We start from the raw sequence: 15,474 nt of genomic DNA, 5'->3' as shown, positions 1-15,474 counted from the left end.
AGTTGTGAGGCAGTCACACGTTGCTATGCCCTAGCCCTGGAAACTGATAAAAAAGAGAAAACAATCTGCCAGCCTCCGCAACTACCCCAGCGATCTTAAGTGTGGTGCTACAAGTGCGCAGGCGCCGGCTTTGCGGCGATTGGGGGGGGAGAGGGCGGGGACGAGGGGCGGGCCCCGCGACTGCGGCTCCGGGGCGGGGCCTCTGGAAGAAGCCAAATCCCCGCCTCTGAGGGACAGCGGCCGCAATGGCGATTTTTAGTGTGTACGTGGTGAACAAAGCTGGCGGCCTCATCTACCAGTTGGACAGCTACGCGCCACGGGCCGAGGCTGAGAAAACTTTCAGCTACCCTCTTGATCTGCTGCTCAAGCTGCACGACGAACGTGTGCTGGTTGCCTTCGGCCAGCGCGACGGCATCCGGGGTGGGCTAGGCTTGCGTCCGAGGGGCGGGCCCGGTGCTGCGGAGTGGGCTAGTGTCTTTGCTGGGCAGGCTGGTGGGGGGAGAGGGAGTGAGGCCGCGTCGCTGGTTCCTTCGGCAGAATCCCCACGCTAGGGCTTCGTTGACCCTTAGCTTCACCTCTACAGTGGGCCACGCAGTGCTGGCCATCAACGGCGTAGACGTGAACGGCAAGTACACGGCCGATGGGAAGGAGGTGCTGGAGTACCTGGGCAACCCTGCTAATTACCCGGTGTCCATCCGGTTCGGCCGACCCCGCCTCACCTCCAATGAGAAGCTCATGCTGGCCTCCATGTTCCACTCGTAAGTCTCCCAACACTTTCTAGTGCCTTTTGGCCTGCACTTGGCCCTTAGGATAGCTTGATTAGTGAGGTTCTGTGGGAAGTCTCCTGAGCAGCAGTGCCTATCTTTCTTTGCCTTTTTTTTTAAGTTTGAGGTTTATTTATTAGGGAGCACGTGCAAGCAGGGGAGGAGCAGAGAGGGAGAGAGTGAATTCCAAGCAGGCTGTGCAGTATCAGCACTGAGCTGATGCAGGGCTCGAACCCAGGAACCAGGAAATGGTGACCCGAGTGGAAACCAAGAGCCAGAGGCTCAACCAGCTGAGCCACCCAGGCACCCCTTTGTGCTTCCTTTTAAGTCATCAGTTCTTGTGTTATGAAAAGAAAAAGAACTAGTCCAGTATGTCTAGGCTTTAGATAATACTGGCAGTGGTGTGATCTTGCATAAGTCAGCTTCCTTCAGCTTTAGTTTCTAAGTCTTTAAAGTAAGGTAGCTGAACTAATGATCTTCAAGACCTTTTCCTGCTATCAACTAAAGTAAGAGATCTGCTGGATAATCATAGTCAGGGGAGTGAGTAACCCTCGCACATACTCCTGGTGTTAATTTCACCCAAAGCTTTCAACATAAAATGTTTTACGGCAGAGCGTAAATGCATGCAGAGTTCAAATGAATTTTAAAGAAATTTTGGTGCTGCTGCTAGGCAATTCACCCCCATTTTTTCTTTATTTTTGAGAACCAGCCCAACCAAGGGAGGGAGGGCAGAGAGAGGGAGACACAGAATCCAAAGCAGGCTCCAGGCTCTGAGCTGTCAGCACAGAGCCCGACGCGGGGCTCGAACTCACAAACTGTCACACTGCCCCTTTTGACCTCTCACGGTGTAATGTGAACACCTCAGCAGCTAGGGTTCCTTCAGTGGAAAAGTTTGAGCAGCACCCCTCCCTTAAAACAGTGGGGTGCATTCCCAACCTTACCTCCTTTGCACATAGGCTGTTTGCAATCGGTTCCCAGCTGTCTCCAGAACAGGGGAGCTCAGGCATTGAGATGCTGGAGACCGACACGTTCAAACTGCACTGTTTCCAGACACTAACAGGTATGCGTCTCCACATAGGCCAAAGGGATGCAAGTAGGGGCAGTTTGGGGGAAGGGACTGACCAAAGACAACTTTGGCAAGCAAGGGGGTGGTCGTTATCTGTTCCTGGGACAATTGCACAGACACGTCTGTTTGTTTTGTGGCTCCAAAGCCAATATTTAATCTGATGCCAGTTTTGTCCACACCACCCAGCACGCTCGGCCATGGTTATCTTGTGTGCAGATAAAACTCACCTTAGTGTTGCACACGTTTTGGTAGGTGTGTTTCAAAATGAAACCTGAATGCCAAATGGAAATGACCTTTGGATCGTGTCATTCCCTCACTCCCTTAATGGGGATAATTGAAAACTGCCTGTGGAGAGACCACAAGACTAGGAATTAAGTGACAGAGCTAGAAAGCAAAGCCTGGTCTCAATCAGTTGGGTGATGTGATAAAGTCATGTCACCGCGTTGGTCTAGATCCACCGTCTTGGCTTTCCTGCTTTACAGAGCAATAGGTAAAATTAGAAATGGGCTTAAGAAAATGCTATACACACAGGATGATGTTATTTGCTTTTCTCTACTCTTTGGTAACCATTCCTGGCCCTCCTTCAGGGATCAAGTTTGTGGTGCTGGCAGATCCCAGGCAAGCTGGAATAGATTCTCTTCTCCGAAAGATATATGAGATTTACTCAGACTTTGCCCTCAAGAATCCATTCTACTCCCTGGAAATGCCTATCAGGTAGGTAGTCTGGCCCCCCCCCACCCCCACCAAGCTGGTCCAAGCGTCCTTGCCCCTCTCTTCGTTCTTTCCCCCACAGACGTTTTTCAAAAATGTAAGAAGAGTTGTTTTTTCAAATAAAACAAGAGTGACTAGCCTTTTCTTGCTATTTTGAGAGCCCAAAGACTTTCCCATGGGGTTCCTATCCTTCAAGAAAAGAGCTTCCACTGGCTCTACCTCGGCCCCCAAAGTGGGGAAGGGTCTGAGACCTAACACTTTGTCCTCATTTGTGCCACTTGGGTCTGGCCTAGGTGTGAGCTGTTTGACCAGAACCTGAAGTTAGCCCTGGAGGTGGCAGAAAAGGCTGGAACTTTCGGACCTGGGTCATAGGCTGAGCCTGCAATGGATCCCCCACATTTTGAGAGATCCTGCAGCAGGGAGTCTCCTGTATCCTCTCCGCTGGAGATCCCCACAGCCTCCTTAGTGCACTTGACAGTGGGAGGGTGTGGAGCCTGATGACACGTACTGATCCTTGAGCCTTAATACTGCTCTCTGCCCTCCCGTGTCTATCGTGGGCCTACTTCCCAACTCTGTACAGACTTATTTATGGAGGGAGTAGGTCCGTAAATGCTAAATAAACATTCCTTTGATCTGTGTCTGCTATCCTAATTGATGGTTGGAGGGAGGGGAGGCTCTGGTGGGGAGACAGGAAGGAGAAGGGAATTCTGAGATGAGATATATTCTAATAGAAAACAACTAAGTGTTCATTAAATAAATGAACTTGGGGCTTTGAATCAGGACCTTGGGTCTAGTTCCAGAATTGCTGACTTCTAGGGTGATGGTGAAATATTTACCAAATGTTTATAGCCAGCCTTTACTGCTTTATTGAACTTAACCCTCACCCTAATCTCAGGGGGTACATTCTATTATGGACAATAGATTTAGCAAGGTACAGACTCCCTCTGCCTCAGAGTCTCAAAGCTAGTTACGAACTGCATGAGTTCGAACCCAGGCTTTCTGACCACGCTATCATAAGCCACTATTTTATTGCCTAAAACCCAGTAGCTTCGGCTCTAAAATGATCACTGAATTATACAGTGTTAAGTTGAAGGCAAAGGAGACATAAGCTAAAAAGATACGTCAGATCTCCCATCCCAAGGAAATGAAGTCTGTCCCTTTTGGGATGGAAAGAGCAGGTAGCGAGAGAATATTTTCCAAAGAAAACGGTCTCTGGCCTGTAATACCCCTTTTGAAAGAATGGCTCATTGATCACGTTTAGTATCAAATCTAGTTTTAATCTCTTTATCAAGTCTCCCTCCCACCCAGGCCCGACTTCCCGGGGTACTGGTGAGAATGACAGCCTCCTCTCTGCCTGGAATCTGAGGTATTGGCACAGGCCGTCACCCTGTGCTGGGAGGCCTCAGGGCAGAAATCATGGCCGATTGGTGCCCTGCAGGAGGGTGAGCCAGAGGAGCCTCCCCTCTCGTGGGGATGGGATGGGATGGGATGAGATGGGGTGGGGGCGGGGCCCAGGAGAGGAAGAAGGGTATAGGAGACTCCCTCACTGTAGGGGTTTCCTGTTTGAAGGCAGGAAATAGGAGCTAATGGAGTCCAAGAACAAAAGTTGCCTTTTAAATAGACCACAGGATGGGGAGCTGGGACCTCATTAGCCACTGATAACGTCCCGCGCCACCTGGGCGAGGGAGAAGGAGCAAAAAAAAGGCAATCCTAGGTTTTGTGGTAGCCAGAGCAGCCCCACTTTCTCCCCGCCCCGCACCTCTCCAGCCCCGTGCAGGGGAAGGGCCACAGGTGGGAGAGGATGCACGGGCACCTCTTCACTCAGCCTTCTTGGGCACTCGACCCATCTTGGTGCGGATGTTCCGTAGCAGAAAGAAGGCGACTGTACTGACTGCACAGATCACTTCGGCCACCCAGAAGGCTGTGCTCCAGCTATAGTGCTTGGCAATGGTGCTGAAGGGCAGCCCGGCCAGAAAGCCGCCCACTGCCAAGGAGGAGGGGAAGAGCTGGGTCATTTGTGAGGCGAGGGCCGGCTAGGCCTGCCCCAGCCTCTAGCTGGCCTACGTGTGAGGCACAAGTGGGGGTGAGGTGGAGACTCCACAGAGCACGGCTTACCGTTGGCCATGAGCCCCACAATGGCGTGGGAGGTGCCGCACAAGTTGGGAGGAGCACTCTCGTTGGCTATAACTCCGAACAAGGCAATGGGACCGTAGGAAGAGAAACCAAACACAGCTCCCAACACCAGGATCCAGAGCTACAAAGGCAGTGCAGGGTGGCATTCAGAGTTTGAGAAAGCCTACCTACCTGTCTACCTCTGTTAGAGGAGAGAACAAAGAACTGTAGTAAGGAGACAGGAAGTGACCTCCCCCAGCCCACTTCCTGACATAATGGACAGGGCAGAACTAGAGGAGTGGGTGCCCCACTGAGCCAACCCGAGGGCCTGTGCGGGTAGTGAAGGAGGTACAGAAGCCATCCCTCCAGGTTAGACGCGGTCTCTTCTCAGAACTCGGGCTAGCTCGACTGGCTGGGGGCAAGGCAGACCAGGAAGAAGACCAGAGATAAGGCACCTCATGCTCCGTAAAGCCTGTGAGCTCAGCGAGAGGGTGAAGAGCTGGAGTCCAGAAAGCAACATCCTAGAGGAGCACAGAGAAGAAAAGAAAACCAGGCCCCGAGTCCAGGAGGGGCACCAACGTGCAGAGAGGTGAGACAGAACTGGAAAGGGAAATCCGAGGCAGAGAAAGGCCAGGGCAGTGTGGAGCCAGGGAGAGGGAGCCTGAGAGTCCGCAGGCCTTGCTTTCCCATCCTGTGCCTGCTGCAGCCAGGCCCTCCTTATTTACCTTGGGGGAGTTGCTGGTCACAGTGACCCGGAAGAGGTACATGGACACGGTCATGCCAGCCATCATGAACAGCAACAGGCCATGGCGAGGGTTCCCATAGATGGAGAGCCCTGCCTGTGGATACAGTCCCGGCAATGTCAGGGCCTCAAAGCAGCAGAGAACCTCTGCCCCAGGACTCTGGCACAGCAGGGCCTCTGCTGACAGGTCTTTGGCAATCCCACCACAGCTCTTGGCCCCAGGCAGCTCTGGGAGGCCCCAGGGCCTGCTCGTGGTGTCCTGAGGCCAAACTCCACAACATCCCTTCCTCCACCGTGGGGCAGGGTCGGGACGTGTGCTGGCAAGCTGCACCTGCTTCCTCCTCAACCCCGGTTTTCCTGGGACTGCGGAGAAGCCCGCTGCCAGGCTGAGAGACATTCCAGCTCCCCGTGACATCACTTAAAGCCCTTTCCTTACCTTCACCCCCCAGCAGATAACAGTACCCTGGAGTCATTCCAACCTCCCCCCCCCCACCTAAACCGGCCTATGCCAGCCTGCCCGTGCCCCGGGGCTCCCGTCCCTCTGGTGCCAGTCCTAGTCATGCTAGGAAGATTTAAAGGGACCCTCCTGCTTCCTGTCCCATCTGCCCACTCACCTTTGCCATGGCCCGGTCTGACAGGTAGCCAGCTGCGATGCTGCCTACGAGGCCGCCAACCTCCAGGGCACTCATGTAGGAGCTACCTGGAGTGGGGAGTTGTGGTGAGAAGAGGGAAAGGAAGGGTGGGTGTTACACACTGGGGTCGTCCCTGATTGGCTGAAGCCCAGAGAGGTACGGGGTCCCCAAGGGTGACCGGCTGCAGCTGTCTGAGTAGTGCCCGGGCTCGGGGAAAGAAGGAAGGGATAGAGAAGCTGGGCCTGAACTTCCCATCCCCGTCGCGGACGCCTGCTGCCTCGGTCCACCCACATCCCGACACTCCTCTTACCCACGAGGACGGACTGTCCTTTCTCCTGGATAAGGAAGAACTGGCCCCAGTCAGTACAGCAGGTCTTGACTCCAAATACCACAAGGTAGCCCGTGGAGAGCACCCACAGGTAGGGAGACAGCAGCAGCTCCTGTAGGGTACTCTCCTCCTTCAGGGAGCCTGGGGGCAGGAGGAGGCCAGGCCTGAGGCTCCGCTCTTGCCGCTCTGCCCCGACTGAGCCCCCACCACTCATTAACCACCCACAGGGCCAGAGTCCATCCACACAGCCAGGGATCAGCGGGAAGCCGCCCCTTCAGCCACTGCTCTGCCCTGTCCCCTCCACTGCAGGCCTCAGCAAATGCAACAGGGGCCAGGACCCACGGAGGAAGGCACCCAAGCCACTTAAGCTTAGGACGCCGTCCAGGGCAGGGAAGTCTGGCTCTGCCACGAGGAAGGATCGGGACATGACAGGAGTCACACAGCGTTCGTTGGCTCTGCCGCTCGTCTGGTACCTACGTGTCTCTTGGAACGGAGTTTTATTTACTCCCCACCAACTCGCCCCCACCGTCCCTCCCCATCCCTCCATGGGCTTGCCCAGGGCCAGGCATACAGCCAGTCCTAGGTGAAAGTCTGCCAAATGAATGGGGAATGAAGGTGTCCCAATGATTTGGCTTGGGTGCGTGCTCACCCTTCTTGCCCTTGGAGGGGGTGGGGTCCAGGTTCCGGAGCCCAACGTCAGCAGGTTCGTTGTGGATGAGCAGGAGGCAGAGGACGGAGACAGCTACACAGAGCGCCCCCGACAGGGCCAGCGTGCTGCGCCAGCTGTAGCTCTGGGCGAGGACGGTTGCCAGGATGGGACCCAGCCCTCCGGCCAGGTTCATGCTGGTTGACAGAATGGCCCACCAGGTGCCAAACTGAGATGGCTCAAACCACTGCGGGGGCAGAGGGTTCAGAGCAGGTGCCCACGTTAAACACGCTGAAGGTGAGGGGCAGGTGGGGCAGGGGCAGACCTAGAAGCTCACGTTACAGGGACGAGAAAGAGGGCGCTTCTACTTGGCAGGGCCAATCCCCTCATCTGCCACCTGATCCCACCATGTTTAGCTCCTAAAATATCTCGACAAGCAACAGGAGCTGGACTGGAAGTCCCGAGGAAGCCGCTCTGGGATAGGGGTGCTGGGACTCCCACATGCTCCGCAGGGATCCCCTCGGCCAGTCTCAACAGGCTTCTCGTGGCAGACACTCACCTTCCGCAGGATCTTCCCACATGGAGGCCAGCCCAGCCCCTGTGCCAGGCCATTGAGGAACCACAGAGCAGCAAAGACAGGGACCGCGGAGCTCCAGGAGAAGACTACGTTGACCAGGCCGACCAGGAGCAGCCCAGAAGAGAAGAGCCAGCGGGCACTCATCTGGTCAGACAGCACCCCGCTCACAAACTTGCTGATGGCATAGGCTGCCGACTGGCTGCTGGTGATGAGCCCTGCGGGGGAGGGGGGCGGGAGGCAGCACACCTGGGGGGTTAGGGGCCAGGGGCAAGGGCACAGGAGGGATGGAGGAAGACATGGGGTCAGGTGTGTAGAGGTGCCTGGCAGGGTGAGAGAGCTTCCTTCCGAGGGGACCAGGATGAGCCTGTGCTGGAATCCTAGCACGCGCTCAGTGGGGGCCCCGCTACTCCTCACCGCCAGCACTAGCCCCACGCTGACCCTTGACTTTTCAACCTCCTAGACAGTTCCAGCTGCAGCTGTCAGGGGGCAAGAAGGGAAGAACGGGGCAGCCCCCACCCCGGGATTTATTTACACGTGCCTGATTACATTTCCCCTCACCCTGGTGCTGCCCTGGGGCTCCTGTTCTGTCGCCCCACCTCTGAACATGGCACAAAGAGCTTAGAACTGGAGTCAAGGACCTTATTCCGCCTGAAACGCAGCACGGAGGGGGCCACATGAAGCTTCTGTGCCAAGTCCCCCCGTCCCATTGCTTACGATGTCAGTGGCCAGCGTGCACCCTGTGGTCTCACCCGCACGGTGTGGAAACTGCCCAGAAGCCCCCTAAACACACTCAGAATGAGCCACGCCTCCAGGGGCGCATGTGGGTCACGGGCACACACAGACCCATCAAATGGGCAGCCCTCCTCAGACACGCATGGACCACACTCTGAGTGCTCTGCCCACAGCCAGGCGTGTGAGGTTTTCGGCGTGAGACTCTCCCTATCCTCCGCTCTGCAGACGCTCCACACACGCTACGTGCCTTTACGCACGACACTGCCACCAACGCCGACTTGTGCTACTGGTCCCGTGTCCCGGGGCTCACCCCCCTGCCCTTCCAGGGCTCACCCAAGTCATCCTTGTCTAGAGGGATCTCCTCCACCAACGACGGCATGACAAAGGAGAAGGTCTTGCGGTTGAAGTAGTACAGGCTGTAGCCTCCAAACATGGCTGAGAAGATCACGGTGCGGTAATAGCCGTAGCCTTGGGCGGCCATGGTGGAAGGGAGCAGGCCCTGCTGGCCGGGACACAGCGCTTCCGACGACAGCTCCTGCCTGTGGCTCTCTCCGTCACCAGATCTGCTGAGTTAGGCTTTTTCTGTTCCCTCCTCCACCCAGCCTCCCAGGCTCCCTTTATAGCCACCTTCTGGACAATCATTAAGCCTGGGGCGGCTGGTAGGGAACCCAGTGTCCTGAGGGAGACAAGAAAAACAGATTACTGACGGAGAAATCTGTGGGGGCTGGAGGGGGTCCCAGAGGGAGGCACTGCCCGTGAACCAGCACACTGTGTCCCTAGAATTTCTGCCTTTCTCCGCTCTGCTCTTCCTTGTCCGCCAGCCTGTGAAACCAGCTGTGATTAAAAGCTCAACCTAATTACTTTTGTCTGCGGGAGCCCAGGGGAGGCAGGGGTGGGATAAAGCAGAGTCGCGCTCTCTAGCCCTGCTCCCTCAGCCACNAACACCACTTCCAAGTCGTCCTGGGGCGGACTCAAGCCCTGTAACTGCCAATGCCTAGCACACATCGGGGTGTAGCTGTTTATGGATAGTTGCAGAATCGGAAGCGAGGGGAACTTCCCAGTGCAGGTCCCGTTGTTGCACTGAAAGCCCCTATAAATGCCTGCGGTCATGGTCACCCAGCTGCCTCTGGTCCCTTTACCCTGTGACGCCAGTGTAGGGTGCCCTCTGGCTGGCTGGGGGCTGCAGGGTGACAGCACGACCCGTGGGCGGGAAGGTCCACCCTCGGGCTTCAGGCGGCACTGCCGAGCCGGCTAGCGTCCCAGGGCCCCCGCGATACGCCCCCGGCCTTTCCTTTCGATTAGGAAGGCAACTGGAGCAGAAGGCGTAGGCGCGCGCGGAGCAGGCGACCGCTTATAGTTTCCCGGAGGCTCCTCGCCCGGGGCGCCTAGTGGCTCAGCCCAGCAGGACAGGGCCAGGCGCAGGCTCTCGGCACCTGCCCAGCCCCGTGTCCTCGAGCCACCTAGGACACCCGACCCGGGCTGCGAGGCCACCGGCCTGGCAGCCGGAGAGGTGCAGAGAAGCCGGACTGGTACGACAGAAAGAAGCAGGTACGTGCTGGTCCCGAGCAGTGCCTCGGAGGCCCCCAGACCCAGGAAGTGCCCCCATCCCTGAAGGGGCAGCTGCAGGAACGCCTCCGCTTGGTATCGGAAGTTAGGGCAACCTTTGCTGAGGCTCTAACAAAGGAGCCACGAGACCCGAGACGCCCCCTCCAGCCCCGCCTTCTGCCGGCGCCCCTCCCCCGCATTCGTCCCGCTACCTGAACGCAAGCGGGAGCCGGAATAGGACAGAGCCCAGAGGTGGGACGGTGTGCGCAGGCGCGTGCGCTCGGGGCGGGGCCTCCGCCTGCGCTTGGCTGGCTGAGAGCCAAGTCCACCCGCAAGGGTGTAGTCCAAATCCTTCCGGTAGTACTCTGTGCTTGGATGAGAACAGCGCCCCTTAGGGGCTGGACGCGTAGGTCCCTTCTTTAACTGATGGCATTCGACATACCAGTTTTTAGTGAGTGCCTCCCGCTACCAATCACTGTTCCCGCGTTGTTCAGAGTCTGGAAAAGGTCTTGTAGAGAGCACAGTCTTTTGTGTAAGAAATCAAGCCAGTCTTCAATAAGCACAGTAGGAACATTTAATTTGTAATCAGACTGTTAGGGACGAAGTTAAGACAAAATGGAGTGTTTAAAGTACGCGGCTGGAGGCGCCTGGGTGGCTCAGCTGGTTGGGCGTCAGACTTCAGCTTAGGTCATGATCTCACAGTTCACAAGTCCAAGCCCCACATCAGGCTATGTGCTGATAGCTTGGAGCCTGGAGCCAGCTTTGGATTCTGAGTGTGTGTCTCTCTCTGTCCCCTTCCTCCAACTCACACTCTGTCTCTGTCTTGCTCTCAAAAATAAATAAACGTTAAATAATAAAGTACATGGGCAGGAGTAAACCTCAAATTCTAATCCTAGACCCACTACATTTTGACAATGTGACCTTGGGTAATAATTTCTATGAGCCCCAGTTTCTTACCAACCTCATAGGTTCATGTGAGGACCCAATAGAAGATTTATTATTACTTTTTTTAAGATTCTAGGGGCGCCTGGGTAGCTTAGTCCGTTAAGCATCCGACTTTCGCTTAGGTCATGATCTCGCGGTTCGTGGGTTCGAGCCCCGCGTCAGGCTCTGTGCTGACTGCCAGCTCAGAGCCTGGAGCCTATTTCAGAGTCTGTGACTCCCTCTCTCTCTGACCCTCCCCTGCTCACGCTGTCTCTCTCTCTCCTAGAAATAAATAAAACTATAAAAAAATAAAAAATAAAAAAAATAATAAAGATTCTATTTTTCTAAGTATTCTCTAAGTGGAGCTCGAACTCACAACCCCAAGATCAAGAGTCATATACTCCACCAGCTGAGCCAGCTAGGAGCCCCTCAATAGAAAATTTATATAAAAGCTTAGAAAAGTTAGATAATTGCTTTCAAAGAGACTACTGGATATTTGCTGAAAGAATTCTAAGTGGTCCAAAGTTGACAGCAAAGATCTTTTAGATTAGGAAGGTGATCAAGGAAGGGAGGAGAAAAGTGCAATCAGCCACCAGCGCCACTCCAGAATGCCTCATGAAAGATTTTATTTTATTATTTTTTTAACATTTATTCATTTTTTAAAAATATTTTTTATTTATTTCTAGGAGAGAGAGAGAGAGAGAGAGAGAGACAGCGTGAGCAGGGGAGGGTCAGAGAGAGAGGGAGTCACAGACTGAAACAGGCTCCAGGCTCCGAGCTGGCAGTCGGCACAGAGCCCGATGCAGGGCTTGAACCCACGAACCGCGAGATCATGACCTGAGCGAAAGTCGGACGCTTAACCGACTAAGCCACCCAGGCACCCCCACATTTATTCATTTTTTGAGAGACCCAGAGAGACAGAGAACAAGTGGGGTAGGGGCAGAGATAGAGGGAGACACAGAATCTGAAATAGGCTCCAGGCTCTGAGCTTTCAGCACAGACCCCAACACGAGGCTCGAACTCACAAACTGTGAGATCATGGCTTGAGCCAAAGCTGTGAGATCATGACCTGAGCCAAAGTCAGATGCACAACCGACTGTACCACCCAGGTGCCCCATGACTGGATTCTGATGAGAATCATGGGTGGGTTTTGTATTTCCCTTCATTTCCCATCTGGGTACCCAAAACAATGAATGCAGCCAGGGATTCCCGTGAGCAGAGAGGTGAAGCATTCAGCCTCCCAGATGACAATCTTGGATCTAGCAATTGGGAGACAGCCAATTTAGGAGAAGATAAAATTAATGAAGAACCGGGAGTCTTAATATCAGCAAAGTGTGGATAGTAAACTATCAGGAAGATAATGAGGAGACTGTAGACTTGGCTTCAGTGAGGTAGGAGGATCATAACGCAGAAGGTAATATGGCTGCAGATGGTGATGATGATAATGATTCTGAAAGTCTAGATGACTCTGAAAGTGATTCACAGTGAAAGAAGAATCTGCTGAAGAACTCCAAGCTAACTGAGCACCCTGATGAAGTGAAGGATCCCCAACAAAACTAAAAGATAACCTACTCAATGGGAGAAGATATTTGCAAATGACACATCCAATAAAGTGTTAGTATCCAAAATATATGAGGAACTTCAACTGAGCACCACAAAACAAATAATCAAAATAAAAATGGGTGGAAGAGGGGGTGCCTGGGTGGTTCAGTCTGTTGAGTGTCCAACTTCGGCTCAGGTCATGATCTCATGGTTCATGAGTTCAAACCCCGCATCGGGCTCTGTGCTGACAGCTCAGAGCCTGGAACTTGCTTCAGATTCTGTGTCTCCCTCTCTCTCTGCCCCTCCCATGCTCACACTCTCTCAAAAATAAATAAACATTAAAAAAAATTTTTTTAATAAGCGGAAGAGGGGTGCCTGGCTGGCTCAGTCAGTAGAGCATCCAACTCTTGACCTCAGGTTGTGAGTTCAAGCCCCACGTTGGGTACAGAGATTATTCAAAAATAATTAATTTTTAAAATAGGCAGAAGACATGAATATACACTTCTCCAAAGAAGACATACAGATGGCCAACAGACACATGAAAAGATGCTCAACATCACTCATTATCAGTGAAATGCAAATCAAAACCACAATGAAATGAGGTGCCTGGGTGGCTCAGTCAGTTAAGCATTTGACTCTTGGTCTAGGCTCAGGTCATGATCTCACAGTTCATGAGTTCGAGCCCTGTGTCAGGCTCTGCACTGACAGCACAGAGATTCTCTCTACTTGGGATTCTCTCTCTCTCTCTCTCTCTTTCTCTCTGCTCCTCCTCCACTTGTACATGCAAAATAAATAAACTTAAAAAAAAAAACAAGTGAGCTATCACATCACACCTGCAGAATGGCTAAGTCAAAAGGACGAGAAACAAGTGGTGGAGAGGATATGGAGGAAAAGGAACCCTTATGCACTGTTGGTGGGAATGCAAACTGGTACAGCCCCTCTGGAAAACAGTATGGAGGTTCTTCAAAAAATTAAAAATAGAATTACCATATAATCTAGTAATTCCACTGCTGAGTATTTACCCATTGAATATGAAAACACTAATTCAAAAAAATATATGTACCTCTATGTTTATTGCAGCATTAATTACCACAGGCAAATCCCAGAAGCAGCCCAAGTGTCCATCAATACATGAACAGATAAAGAAGATGTGGCAAAGTCACCTGGGTTGCTCAGTTGGTTGAGTGGCCCTTGATTTCTGCTCAGGTTGTGGTCTCATGGTCGTGGGATCAAGCCCTGTCGGGCTCCACACTGATGGCTGGAGCCTGCTTGGGATTCTCTTTCTCTCTATCTCTGTCAAAATAAATAATAAACATTAAAAAAAAAGAGAGAGATGTCATATGTGTGTCCGCCTGATTTCTATACTGTAAAGTGTATCTCTTTGTAATTAGTAATCGATGGGTCCACTCTTTGATCCTCCCTCCTCAACCTTCATCTGTAGGCCTACCTTACCCCTCTCCAGGATCCAGTTTCTTCCAACATCTGATCAACGTCCATTGGCAACCTTCAGAACCATCTTCACAACCACCCCCTGCTTCCAGGATCAGCCAACACCAGCTTTTGAGATTGGTCCCTTATTGCTGACCAGCTCCCCAGCTCCCAGATTTGCCAGAATTATTCCACCCGCGTAGCCAGCCGCCTATTCAACCTGCATCTGCGGGCCTCCTGCCCTACCTCTCTGAGCGTCTGTTCCCACTGCCATGGTGTGTGGCTCTGGTCAGCTGGGACCTGCCCTCCAGCAGTGGGCGGAGGACCAGGGCCAAGGCACAGAGTCCCTTGATGCAAAACCCGCACTGCGGCCGCGCCCTCTTCCAGGACGAGCAGAAGCCTCCCAGAGCGGATGGGGCAAAACCCTGAATTCCATGGAAGCCACCCCCACCCAGGAGAAGAACCTGAAGCAGGCGCTTTGGGAACTGCAAGCCCTGGGCTCTGCCCGCGCATTCTCAGACTTGCCCGAGAACCGTGTCCTAGAGGAGCAGGTGAAACTCATCAAGAAGATGAGGTGCACCTGCCTGAGCTCCGGGGGCTCATCTTCCAACTCACTAGCAGCCTCGGAGCCCACGGTTTTGAGGGGCCCTTCTGACCCCCTCGTACGGGGGCTTCTGCCTGAGCCTCTCCCCACAGCCCCTAGGCAGCTTTTTAACCACCCTGGAGCCCTCTCCCAAGCCCTAGGCCAAATAGAAGCAATAATGCTTTTCGCAGAAAAAAAAATCATTTTCGGACAGTTCCTGGTTAGTGTATAAAAACACACTGAGGGGTCTGTGGGTGGCTCAGCAGGTTAAGCGTTGGTCTCTCGATTTCCACTCAGGTCATGATCCCACAGTTTGTGAGATCCATCCAACAGGCTCTGCACTCTCAGCTTGGATTCTCTCCCTCTCTCTCTGTCCCTCCCGCACCCATGCCCCTTCTCCCTCTAAATAAATAAATAAATAAATAAACAAACATTTTTTTAAAAAAAGGAAAACAATATGGCTTTAGAAAAATCACACAAACAAGTGATTTGGGGTCCTTGATTTTATATCTCATAAGGCTACTGAATTCCTTTATTAGTTCTAACAGTTTTGGGGTGAAGTCTTAGAGTTTTCTATATATAAAGTTATGTCATCTGTAAACAGTTTTAAGGGTAGAAGATCATCTTTAAAAAAAATTTTTTTTTGTAGTTTATTCGTTTTTGAGACAGAGAAAGACAGAGCACGAATGGTAATACCTGATGCAGGGCTCAAACGCACGAACTGTGAGATCATGACCTGAGCTGCAGACAGACGCTTAACCGACTGAGCCACCCAGGCACCCCGAGGAAGATCATCCTAATCCAGTATTCTCAGGATAATTTTACCTTCCTAAGAATTACTGAGGACCCCAAAGAGCTATGTGGATTATCTCTGTGGATATTTTTCACATTATTAAAACTGAGAGACTTAGGGGGTGCCTAGGTGGCTTAGTTGGTTAAGACTTCGACTCTTGATTTTCACTCAGGTCATGATCTCACGGTTGTTGAATTTGAGCCAAACACTGGGGCTCTGCATTGACAGTGTGGAGCCTGGTTGGGATTCTCTCTCTCTCCCTCTCTCTGCCTCTCCCCTATTCATGCTATATCTGTCTCTGTCTCTCTCTCACTCAAAATAAATAAATAAACTAATAAAAGAAACAGAG

At 52.9% G+C, this 15,474-nt stretch overlaps 2 protein-coding genes across 4 annotated transcripts; one reads left to right on the top strand and one right to left on the bottom strand.

Annotated features, from left to right (window-relative positions):
• The first annotated feature begins 178 nt into the window (after nt 1–178).
• TRAPPC4 (trafficking protein particle complex subunit 4) lies at nt 179–3,175 on the top strand. The gene is made up of 5 exons (XM_077777078.1): nt 179–420; nt 584–758; nt 1,721–1,824; nt 2,418–2,544; nt 2,835–3,175. The coding sequence occupies exons 1-5, from the start codon at nt 246–248 to the stop codon at nt 2,911–2,913; spliced, it is 660 nt and encodes a 219-aa protein (XP_077633204.1). The 5' UTR covers nt 179–245; the 3' UTR covers nt 2,914–3,175.
• Nucleotides 3,176–3,797: 622 nt separating this feature from the next.
• On the bottom strand, nt 3,798–10,108 carry SLC37A4 (solute carrier family 37 member 4). Of its 3 annotated transcripts, XM_077777046.1 has the most exons (11): nt 10,068–10,108; nt 8,644–8,986; nt 7,561–7,793; nt 7,005–7,248; nt 6,338–6,496; nt 6,010–6,095; nt 5,379–5,492; nt 5,109–5,174; nt 4,657–4,795; nt 4,355–4,525; nt 3,798–4,216 (listed from the first exon to the last, which is right to left on the bottom strand). In XM_077777046.1, exons 2-10 carry the CDS (start codon nt 8,789–8,791, stop codon nt 4,359–4,361), a joined length of 1,356 nt encoding a protein of 451 aa, XP_077633172.1. In that variant the 5' UTR covers nt 8,792–8,986; nt 10,068–10,108; the 3' UTR covers nt 3,798–4,216; nt 4,355–4,358. The 3 variants fall into 3 exon arrangements, with proteins under 3 accessions (XP_077633172.1, XP_077633164.1, XP_077633179.1); XM_077777038.1 differs by having other exon boundaries at nt 3,798–4,525; XM_077777053.1 differs by lacking the exon at nt 5,109–5,174 and having other exon boundaries at nt 3,798–4,525.
• Between the last annotated feature and the right edge of the window lie 5,366 nt (nt 10,109–15,474).

Source organism: Crocuta crocuta, unplaced genomic scaffold, assembly GCF_008692635.1.
Source record: "Crocuta crocuta isolate KB4526 unplaced genomic scaffold, BGI_CrCroc_1.0 scaffold271, whole genome shotgun sequence".
NCBI classification, from domain to species: Eukaryota; Metazoa; Chordata; class Mammalia; order Carnivora; family Hyaenidae; genus Crocuta; species Crocuta crocuta.
Note: the sequence above shows the minus strand (reverse complement) of the source record. Positions and strands in the feature narration are given on the sequence as shown.